Below are 12218 nucleotides of genomic sequence, written 5' to 3'. Positions count from 1 at the left end.
ATGAACTCTAAAACACATTTAAAGACTGCTTAGGAGAGGAACCTACAAGATACTGGGGGTTGAGAGAGTAATAAAGCACGTTTCATAAAGATGATGGCATCTGAGCAGGGTATCCAGCTCAAGTTAATTCAACAAACACCTGCTCTGTGCCAAACATTATGCCAGGTTCTGGAGATACAAAGACAAAAGTGAATTCATTCTTGCCTTCAGGGAACTTATATTGTCTTGGTGGATTACAATGTCAATATGGATAATTAAATATGAAGTATAACAAGATGGTAACTACTTTCTTGATGTAGGGAATGAAGAGAAAACTCCCTCTGCCAATCAGTTATCACAACTCTCTGTAACGTAAGAGTCTTAAAAGAATTGCCTAGAACACTGAAAAATTAAGTGACTTACCAGGATCACTCTGTTAGAATGTGTCTATAGATAAAGAAAAATTATTATATTCATGTTCTCTTTTTCTTCTTCAAAGAAAAAAAAAGATATTAGAGGTTGAATTCAGGTCTTGCTAGTTTAAGACTAGTTATCTCTCTATGGTGTTTCTAAACAAGAATATACAAAATATTTTTCAATATAAATGAGTAAATAATAGTAAATAACAAGCATTTATATAGCACTCTATTATGTGTTATAGAGAACACATTGTCCCTACTAGTGGACCAATGGTGCAGTTTCCAATGACTTCTCCTTGAATTAACCTATAAAGGAGTTAATAGGTACAGGGAAAAGTAATAAAGATCTTGTGTGGGAAGTGGTTCTTGGTAAGGGAGGGCCTCTAAGTGACTGAATTAAATAGAAAGTTCATGACAGACATGGGAACTCAACCTGTTTATCACCACAGTTAGGAGATGGAACCTTGATAACAAAACATAACAAGCTAGCTACATTAATTGGAACACAATGCACAAAAGTAAGATGAAATGAAGAAAGTAATGGTTTTAATAAGCAGAGCTGGTGATCAAAAATACTTTTGGTTTATGGGAGAGCTTAACCAAAACTCAACAGAAAAAGGCTAACTGGGGAAATAATGAGGGGCATTGTTTGGCTATTGTGTGGAAAATAGAAAGGGAAATTTGAAAGAGTAGGTTGTGGTCAAACTGTGAAGAGCTTTGGATACCAAGTAAGGAATCTTGACCTTTTTTGGTAGACAATGGAGAATACTGAAGATTTTTCAGTAGGATAGTCACAGGATCAGTTAAGAATTAAAATGGTTAATATGGAAGAGGTGTATGGGTTGATTAGAGAGGGGAGAAATGGAAAGCAATGAGACCAGTTGGATGGCTTTTACATTTTGTCAAGTGAGCCATGACCAGGCTTTGACTTAGGTTGATGGTACTGAGAATAATAAACATTAGAAGACATTTGTTCTCAAAAAGGACCATGACATCAGAGAGGTGATAACATGACTTGCAAGTGAATTGGATTGGAATGAAGGGGGATCTGTGCAAAATCACCAACCTCACTTTCTCCTAGAGAGCCATCTCGATCAAGTGGCAATATATCAGTCAGGACACCTGGTAATGACTCTGATGAGACAGACCCACTGTACTGAAAAATGGAGAGATGGGATTTAGCAACTAATTGAATGTCAGGAATGAGGAAAAGGGGAAAGTAAAGGGTGAATCCAAGGGTTTGAATTTGGGTGGATGGGATAAGAATGGTGTCTTAAGAAGTAGAAAAGTAAAGGAAGTTATTTAGAGAAGATATAGATGATGAGGTAATTTTTAAATAAGTTGTGTTTGAAGTATTGTGAGACTTTCCTCTGAATGGTGGGGGAGATTTAAAGCTATGGAAATGATGAGATCTCTCAGGGAGAAAGTGGAAAAAGACAAGGGTCCTTTTCTCTCTATGCCATCTTATGGAGGCACCAGACCCTTCATGACCTTTGGTTGTACTCATATAATTTATTTAGTTCTGTCTGCCCTCCTCTGGTGAGATTGCATGCTTCAGATCTATCCTATTTACTTTCTTCCCTGTCAAAAACATAAATAATTGTCCTATATTCTTCAGAGCCCTCATAGGCTCATAGGTTTACAAGTTCTTTGCTGAATGACCTCTACTCATCAAGGAAACACATTTGTCTGCCTTGTTGCTCCCTCTATTCTTCCCTCATTGCCCCATCTCTAGCAGCTGAGAAGTCCTTTTCCAAAGCCATTTGGCCTCCCACCCAGGCCTAGGAATCCCTCACTGTCCCATTGCCTTCTCCATGTCCTATTTTCCTGGTTGGGCCAGGAACATTCTGAGCATGCTGTCTAGACTTTTCCCCAACCCCTGCACTGTCAGGCTATTCATTTCTAATATGCTATTGGCACAGCTAAGCATATTCTCCATGGAGTTAAAGTGGGTTAAATCCCTCTGTGGGCCAACAGAATGCCCTGCCTCAGTTTTAATCCTGACAACTCAAAAAAGGACACAACTGAGTTCCTGGGGGTTTCTTTTCCCATTTTCCTACCAAGTTGTGTGGAATATTGGGTTGATCTGGACTCATACCCCGTTTCTTACAGGGGAAATCCTTAAAACTACCCCAGATCTAGAAGAACTCAACTTATCCTGGAACAGTAACGTGGGAGGAAACCTGAGCCAACTCCTCCAGGGAATCCAGGAGGGGAGCAAGGTCCAAATCCTAAAGTTGATGGACTGTAACCTCACAGCAGAAGATTCAGAATCTATAGGTAAGTGGCCCTTGGGAAAAGTGAGCCAAAGGCAAAATGATGGGAATGCTCCCAGTATTAGATAACTTGTTAAAAGAAATCCAGTAGGTTTTTACTCCTCTTCCCTGAATGCAAAAACATAATTAGCTTATTATCACTTTATTCCAGTTAATTCCATAATCCATGTTTTCCCCCTTTTTTCCAGGTCAGGTGTTACCCCGGATGCAGAATCTTGAAGTGTTTGATCTTTCCATAAATAAAAACATTGGCTGTAATCTAAATAGTATTGTGCAAGGGCTGAAAAATACTGCATGCTTGAAAGTGTTAAAGTTACATACCTGTGGATTAACTCAAGACAGCATCCAGATTTTAGGTGAGTTAAGTTGGCGGAATTGTTTTTCATTTTACTTGGAATCCTTTGAAGAAGTCATGACCTTTGAAGTTTGAGATTCCCAGCAATTGTTCCCAGATCTCAAATCTCTCCCTAAAGGCTATCTCCCATGGTAGGAATATACACCCTCCTCCCCTCCACTTGTCACACTTGGAGATGAGCATCTCAGACAGTAGTGAGGGTGAACCTTGGACAAGAGATATGCAGGCCATTCCTGGGTCCATGTTTGAACTTGCCAGAGCTCATGTTCCAAGTCATAAATTTCAGAAATCAATATGCATTTATTAAAAGCTTTCTGTGTATCAATCAGGAACCCAGAGTCACATCCACACCAGAGGGAAGCATCCCAAGAAGACTTTAGTGAAGACCTTGCCAAGTAGTGACTCAGTAGACAGAGTCTTGGTTATTAGAACTGCTCTCATCTGTGATACATACTGGCTATGGGATGCTGGACAAGGGTTGAATCTCTCAGGACTTTAGGCAACTTTCTGGGGTCTGAGCTGTAGAGAAGATGTCAATCTGCATTGGGAAGGAAGTGAGTCTCCTGTGCCAATGAAATCATAGATCCTCCCCCGATTCCTTGCACGTAACACAACAGATATATAGAGAAATTAGGTAAATGTTCAGGAAAACAATGTTATCCTCATTATTAAAAGAACCAAAGGCATTGAGCCTTTCTAATCTCATTGTTGCTTTCAAAAAACATTATTGTCAATAGTATTATGTAATAATAGTAGCCAACATTTACATAGCACCTACTATGTGCCAGGCACTAATGCTTTACAAATATTATCTAATTTATCCTTACAACAACTCTGGGAGTTAGGTTATAAATTATTATACTCATTTTACAGTTGAGGAAACTGAAGCAAATAGACCTTAATGACTGAGTCTTGCCATTTTTTCTTTGGCCCCAATAACTAACCCACACCTCCCCAATCAGGTTTCAGAGTTGCTCAAGAGGCTCACCAAGGAGGGACACAGTCTGAGGAGCAGGTACTTAGCTACAGAGAGGCAATCTACTATCACCATAGAGTCAGTCAGTCAAGGATGGCTTATGGCTCATACTCTTTGACCCTGGGCATGACATTCAACATCTGAAGAGTCCCACTCCTTAAATGGCAGAGCAGTGACCAATCTGCATTGGGAGAAGGGGTCTCCTCATCGGGAGCTCCCATACCCCAGAAATCAGGATCCAGTCTGTCATTGTTATTCAATAGTGGGAAGGATGGGGTCAATTCTGGCCAAAAAAAAGTTGGAGAGTGATTCTTGTTCTTTATTGGTGATTTCAGTTGTGTGTTACTCTCTCTGACCCCTTTTGGGGATTTCTTAGCAAAGATACTTCAATGGTTTTCTATTTCCTCCCACAGTTCATTTTACAGATGAGGAAACTGAGGAAAATAGGGTTAAGTTACTTGCCCAGTGTCTTAGACTACATTAGACTATCTTGATTGCCTCATCCAGCTGCCCCCTTGTGTACCTCAGGTTAAAATTCATACTCTAGCTAGAGAAGTTTAGTATTAAATGACCCTTAGGAAATGAAGTTAACAAAATAAACTGTAGGATATAAACAAACAGGGGCCTTAGAAATGGTCAAACCCATTGTCTACCAGTAAGGACTTTCCCGAATCACCCTGCTCGGCACCCCAACAATTGTGTCCCTCCCAGGCTAGCTTGAGCAAACCTGAAGTCAGAGAATTAAAGCCTCTGGGAAGGCTTTGGTTGGCTATAGGATTCAAGGGAATTAAAAAAAAAAGTCACTGCAGACAGAGCACAGTAAGGGAGGAAGCTCTCAATGAAGTCTTAAGAGCAAGAGGTTCCCAGCTGCCCTTCTGCCACGAGGAACGAGATAGACTTTTTTTGTTTTCTCACCATTTGCTGGAAGTCAGAAAGGGATTCTTCTTTTCTTGGTAGGCGCTGCTTTTGGCCATTTGCCCGAGTTAAGGACATTGGACCTGTCCAGCAACAAGGAGGTTGGGGGAGGGTTTAAAGACTGTGCCGCCCATTTAGCTCATCTGAAGTATCTCCAAGTTTTGGACCTTCACCAGTGTTCCTTATTGGAAGAAGATATAGCATCTCTGAGTAAGAGCTGAGGAGAACTATGGGGACTGAATATGAATCAAAGTATAGTATTTTTATCTTTTTGTTGTTTGCTTTTTTTCTTTTGTGTTTTTTTCCCCTTTGATCTTTTTTTTTTTGCATAGCATGATGGATATGGAAATATGTTTAGAATAATTGCACATATTTAACTTATATCCGATTGCTTGCTGTCTTGGAGAGGGGGAAAGGAGGGGAAGAGGGAAAAAATTTCTAAGACAAGGTTTTGCAAAGGAGAATGTTGAAAATTATCTTTGCATGTATTTGGAAGAATAAAATGCTATTTTTAAAAAAGAGCTGAGGAGGGGCTCTACAAACATAAGCCACTGACCACATGATTCCTTTTCTGCATTGGAGTTTCCTTCTCCCTCTGCCCCAAGCAGCAATCCAGGCAGTGCATGCAGGGTGGGCCGGCGGGATCCTGAGGCAAGTGAATACTTGGGATCATCTCTGGTCAAGATGGGCTTGCATCCTGTTCTGCCCCTGACTGCCTGTGTGACCTAACACAAATCACTTCCCCTCAATTTCCTTCTCTGTAGGATGAGTGGATTGAAAGCTCGTAGTTTTAAACTGTATAGGAGGAAGTTTGTCTTTGCTCTGTCTGCACAGGCATTCTCTCTCCCTAACCATTCTATCTTTCCTTTTTCTCTTCCTCTCACAGTATAATAATAATAATAAATAATATTAATAATAATAGCTGTGATTTATACAGTACTTGAAGCATTGCCAAGCACATTACAAATATTCTCTCATTTGATCCTCACAACCACCTTTGGGAGTAAGTGCTATTATTAGTTTTATTTTTACAGATGAGGAAACTGAGGCAGACTGAGATTCAGTTGTCCAGGATCATAGTATCTGAGGCTAGATTTGAATCAGATCTTCCTGACTTCAAATCTAAAACCTATTGGGGGGGGGGGGAGAGGATTGTTTATGAGTAGGAGTTTGTTTTTTTTTTAATTTCAGCAAAGATAGCCATTTTCTTTAATGTGAAGGTGTGCCTATGAGAATATGCACCAGGCAATGTAGATTAAAGGAACCCAAAGCACTTTGCATACACTTTGTCATTTGAGCTTCACCTCAGGGGGGCCAGGAAGGTGCTATAGGGACCACTCCCCATTTTGCAGGGTTGGAAACTGAAATAATTTGCTTGGGGCCATATAACTAATAAATATCAGAGGCAGGATTTGAACCCAGGACTTCATGATTCTAACACTAGATGGTGTAGTGGGTCCTGGGGCTTGGAGTTAGACTTAAAATTTGGTCTCAGATTCCAGCTCTGTGACCCCGGGCAAGTCACTTAACCTTGTCTGCTTCAGTTTCCTCATCTGTAAAATGGGAATAATAATAGCACCCACCTCCCAGGATTGTTGCAAGGATCCAATGAGATAATATTTGTAAAGGACACAGTTCAGTGCTTGGTCCATTGTGGGCACTTAATAAATGCTTGGTCCCTTTTCTTCTCCTCCCTACATTATGCCTCTGTATCATAGGATGATAATTTTATATTTGGAAGGGACCTAAGAAGTCATCAGGTCAGAGAGTTTAAGAAACTTCAAAGTGTCATATATTTATAACTGGAAGAAATTTTGGAGGCCATTGAAATAAAACTCATTTTACTGATGAGGAATCTGAGGCACAGAATAAGTGCCTCAATGACTTGAGCAGGGTTATAACTAGAAGTAACTCTAGATAAAGATCATCCTGGTCATGTTTTCATTTTATTCTTCAAAAAGGATGATTTAAGAAATAGGGAATATTGGTTTTCAGCATTATTATGAGAATTTTATTTGGAGTATCTACCTCTACCGTATCATCACTAATAAACACATTATCAGGGGAAAAATTGTTGGAAAGATTATCTCAATCTCACCCTGTTACATTTGGAGAAGATAAAAATAAAGTTCATTTTCCCAACTCCCAACTCCCAACACAGAATTATTATTAATTATTATTATTATTAATGGTGATTTCTTTGATCTGATCCTTCAGAAAACTCTAAAGAACTTCCAGCCTTAAGAGTCTACATGTCAATGCTCATCTAAAGCCCACTCATGAATGTGTCACTCTGTGATATTTTAAAAGCCCAGGTGATCCCTTTACTGTCCAGTCTTCGGGAACTGGATCTATCGGCCAACAAGAAAGTGGGCAGCTCCTCTGAAAATCTCCTCAGCAGGCTTCGGTTTTTGCCAGAGTTGGCAACTTTAATCATCAATGGCTGTGCATTAGGAAAGGATGCATTCACAGCTTTTGGTAAGGGAACTCTTGCCCAACAGACTTGCCTGGCAGAGGGAATCTAGCTTTTTTTCTGATGTGAGCATGCTCTTCTTCCTCATAAGTCCTATCCCATTGAAAATGGATACTGTCCTTCCACTATCACAGTGTTCCCTTTCTGCCACTGCCCCCATGCTCCCCACATTTGAAGCTTATCTTGATATTTTCCTAATATTTCTGAATCAAAATAAATAACTTTGAATTAAAACAAGTATTTGAAAAGGGAAAACAGAGATACCTGTTAAAGCACAGCACATTTCTTCAACTCGAGCTCTATTTGTTTTTCTTTGGAACTATAATGGAACCAATCTGTGTTTTTGACTCCTTTATTTCTCCAAGACAACAGAAATTATTTATGCTTACCTTTTCAGCTGAAGCCTCCATGTACCTCCCTGCCCTGCAGACACTTGACCTTTCTTGGAATAAATATGTTGGAGGAAACTTAAATCTGCTTTTAGAAACTCTGAAGCTTTCATCTGCCCTCCAAGTGCTAAGACTGAGAAGCTGCTCCTTGATCTCTGAAGACATGGCTCTCCTGGGTACGTATGTACCTATTACAATGAGGTCCTGGTACCTTGAGTCTACACTCCAATATTGTAAAAATTAGGCGGAAATAGTGCTGAGGGTGGGCTCGAAGGACAACATGTGATTCCTGGCTCCACAGCTTATTTTCCATATGACCCTGAACAAGTCTCTCAAGTCCTTATCAACAAAAGGGTCTATAATTTATGATAAAACACTTTTAAAGTCCCTGTTAGCTTTAAGACTGAGACAGTTTGTGCTTGTAACACTCACAATATATCTGATATTTGTGATGGGTACATGCATAGAAACAGATTTGGGGAAAGGGCTGGCAGGGCAATGGGTGATGTTCCCAGACTACCTGGCTCTCACCTTTAACCAATTTATTTTTATAAAGATAAATCAATCTGTTTAAAATAAACAGCAAAGGCAGCCTTGAAAGAGAAGACTGCTGATACCTTCTGTTCTGCTGCTGCCATCTACTGCTTATTTGTTAAATTATAGTTTAGTGATTTCTTTCCTCAAAAGGGCACATATCTCTTTTGTGAGCTCCTCACAGGACAATTTGAGCTCTTTTATGAGTCAGATCCATAGCCCTTCAAATCTGTATTTCTGACTCCTTTGTTTCTCCCTCAGCCGGAACTCCACCAGGCTCACTTGATATTTGGGTTGGGACAATAAATTCCTTTTAACTTCTATCTTCTCCTGGATTTATGAAGATCACGTTAGAACCTCCCCTGATGACACTGGAAGGACAGAGTAGATCTGAAGAACTTTATTTTGCATTTCTATACCTGTATCTAAATGGCTACTCTCACCACCTCTAACATCTTATAAGCACTCTGAATCTCATTTAACTCATGTGGGCCCTTGTCCTTCTCCCTAAGTGCTTTGTCACTGTAACTCCAACCACCTGAAGCAATAACCTCCCTAAGACCAATGTCCTAGACTGAAGAATTTGAGGGTCATCCCCTAAAAAGAGGGATGTGTATTCAAATCTCTGTAATTAAAGGCTATACTTTTTCCTTTTACTTGACTATCACCTCAGGGTGGTAGGAAATTAAAGAAAAGTCCACCAAGGCTCCACATTATTCTGCTGCAAGCACTTGCCACTCCTAGTTCACATTAGTACCATACCCTGTGACTCAAAGGCTTCCTCCAGGATAGTGGTCATGCCCTTGAAAAATAATGAGTTGAACTGGGTCCTCTCTGACTATATTCATTGACAACCTGTCCCATGGGTGTCGAAGAGAACAATATTTTGCTCTTCAGAAGTGTCTTTGCATTTTCCATAGTCTATCCTCCCTTTTGTATGATGGACTCTGACTTCTTTAGAAAATCCCACCCAGAAATATAGATAGTAACTATTTCCCAAGTAATAGCTCTTGTGAATCTGGGGACTTGGATTATCTTCATAGTTTTGAGCAGTTCATACATAAAATATCAACTACGTTATCATCCCGGGAAAGGTTTTTACCTTTGCCAGTGCCTCATATCACCTCCATTCCAAAAGGAGGCCATCAAAGTGTACAAATTCCTTTCAATGATGTCTTTATCACACAGCTGTTCAATCATTTCAGTCATGTCTGACTCTTCCTGATTCCTTTTGGATTTCACTCAACAGTGTCAAAAGTCATGAAGCTATTACCAGCATGTAGTAGTGTAGGGGATCCTTCCTGGCTATCCTCTTCTCATCTTTCCATCGGGATTGCCCTTTGGGGGTTTACCATTTTGGCAAATATTTGATACACAGACTGTTGTGACCTTCCCGTAGGACCAAGATTAGAGCTTTAAAGCAGCACAGAAACTACTGGGGCCCTGAGAGATGAGGAGACTCACCCAGTGTCATAAGGTACACGGGCCAGAGGCCAGACTTGACCCCATGTGTTCTTGATGCCCCTCTGCCCCTCCCCAAGTTCACGGTGCTTTTTTATTGTTGTTTCTCAGCATCTGTTATACAAACCGGCCATCTAACCAAACTGCAACAGCTGGATCTGAGTTACAACGACAGCATTTCAGACGAAGGCTGGGCCATATTTAGCCAAAATGTGCTGTTTTTAAAGGAACTGACCGAGCTGGATATCAGCCTCCGGCCAGCCAGCTTCCGGGAATGCGGGCTGTGGTTTGGACACCTGCTAGATGGCCTGACCAAACTGCCCAGGCTCTCTGAGCTGGGAATCCAAAGGTGGAGGATCTCAGCACCCCATGAGGAAGACCTGGAGTATTTCAACCGTGATCACAAAAGAAGCATCCACTTTGACTATGGAGGATTCCAGTGACTCCTGCTGTCCCAGGGCTTAAAAAAAGAAGCCTCCTCTATTATAAGAATAAATCACCGTTGTTTATATGGCCCTGGGGTTTAGGAAGCACTTTGTTCACGCTGACCCTGGGAGCGACAACATGCAAGCCTTCTTCTGCCTGTTTACAGATGGGGGCACTGAGGCTCAGAAGTTAAGTGGCCACAGAGCTAATAAGAAGCAGATTCAGATGTCAGACCCGAGCCTCCTGATTCCTGATCTAGGGTCCTTCCCAGGGCTCATACTACCCCTGCCTGTCCATAATGAAGGTGAGATGATGTCACTTCAACCAGGTTAGAAACAACTTTGGAACTTCTACAACTGGGCTTAAGGCCTGAGAAGATGGAATCTTTGAAGGAGCAGGAGAAAAGCGCACCGTGTGATAATGATGATAAATAACATATATACATACACTCCGAAGTTTGCAGCGTGCCTTACAGATATAACCTTCCCAGTGTGACATTTTATAGAAATTTTATAGAATTTTTTTTTTAATAGAAAAACAGACTCTCAGGGCTGGATGACTTATCCATGGTCACTTATTCTAATGAGAGGAAGGATTTGACCCTGAATCCTCCAGACTTCAGGACCAGCAAGTGATGCACAAATCAGAGGAAAGCAAGAATTGCCATTTCCTCACTGGCAGTCAGGTGGCTCTGAGGATAAAACGCTATATCCAGGGAAGACCTGAATTTGAGTCCTGTGGTGAGATCCTAAGAAATCCACTTTAAAACTCCCTCAGTCTTGCTTTCCTTGTCTATAAAATAAAGATAATATTTAAATTTTAATAATATTAATTAATAATAATATTTTAATTTTAAATATTTAAAATAATAACCTAATGGAGTGATTATTGTCAGTAATAATAATTATGCACCATTTCAAGGTTTGCAAAGTTTTTGACATATATTACCTCATTCAATCCTCTCAATAATGCTGGAAAGTAGGTATTATTATTATCATCCCTTTTTACAGATGAGGAAACTGAGGCAGAGAGAGATTTAAGCGAACCCTGGTTCTCTGGTTCCATATAGATTATTATTTCAATAACGGTACACTGTCTCTCAAAAAAAAAAACATTCTATTTAATAAAAACAGACCGGGGAATGTGAGAGTCTTGCCACATACTCTGCCATCTTCAAACCAGACCTATTTTGAGGTCAGTTCTGATAGTATGTTTTAGAAAAAAATGTCAATAGCTGGAGGGAATCCAAAGGAGGGGGACCAGGATGGCAAGAGGGCTGGAAACCACTATGGTGAAAACCAGAGGATTTTAGTCCAGAGAAGAAGATACCTTTAGAAAAGATGCGATTACTGACTTCAAAGATGAATGCCAGGGACTGTCATGTGGATGGAGAATGAGTTTTCTTTTTTCTAAAATGGGCGTTTTAGGCAAATCTTCCCTCCAGAGGGAAATCGTGCGACTCATAGGAAACAATGTATTGAACATACTTTGTAAACTTTAAACAAAGAAATCTATATATGTGTAAACTTGTACTACGGTAACAAGTGAGTCATCATAAACTAGAGAAGTAACAGGTGCACACGCCCATTTTACAAATAAAAATAAGGAAAAAGAAAGGTGTCTAGAGTCCCTCAGTGAGCACAAGATAGCTAGAGCCGGAATGGATCTTAGAACCTTAGACTACACCCTCTCATTTTACAAAGGAGCAAACTGAGACCCAGAATTAACTTGGTCGGAACCACCCAGTGAGTCCAAAAGGAGAGCTAAGATTTAACATCTGGTCTTGAGATCAGAGGTCATGGATGGAACCTTAAGTCATTGGTTTAAGTTCCCTCATTTTATAGACATGGATCACACAGCCCATAAGGACCCAGATTCCCTCCCAGCTCCAGGTCTGACACTCTACCCAACCACATACTTCTCCATAAGCGCAATAATCAACCCTCCAAAGATATGCAGCAAGAGCCAAAAGACTGAGTTTCTTTTTTTTTATTAAAAAAAAAAAAAGGATTGTT

General features: G+C 40.4%; 1 protein-coding gene across 1 annotated transcript in view; it reads left to right on the top strand.

Moving 5' to 3' along the window:
- LRRC31 (leucine rich repeat containing 31) overlaps positions 1-10664 on the top strand; it is a 45887-nt gene extending 35223 nt beyond the window's left edge. The window contains exons 5-10 of the mRNA XM_012546595.2: positions 2511-2678; positions 2863-3030; positions 4963-5130; positions 7231-7398; positions 7791-7958; positions 9889-10664. Coding sequence (XP_012402049.1) covers positions 2511-2678; positions 2863-3030; positions 4963-5130; positions 7231-7398; positions 7791-7958; positions 9889-10220 — 1172 coding nt within the window. The 3' untranslated portion in view covers positions 10221-10664. The remainder of the gene's footprint in view (positions 1-2510; positions 2679-2862; positions 3031-4962; positions 5131-7230; positions 7399-7790; positions 7959-9888) is intronic.
- The last annotated feature ends 1554 nt before the right edge of the window (positions 10665-12218 follow it).

The sequence above is a fragment of the Sarcophilus harrisii genome, chromosome 3 (assembly GCF_902635505.1).
Source record: "Sarcophilus harrisii chromosome 3, mSarHar1.11, whole genome shotgun sequence".
Taxonomy (NCBI): Eukaryota; Metazoa; Chordata; class Mammalia; order Dasyuromorphia; family Dasyuridae; genus Sarcophilus; species Sarcophilus harrisii.
Note: the sequence above shows the minus strand (reverse complement) of the source record. Positions and strands in the feature narration are given on the sequence as shown.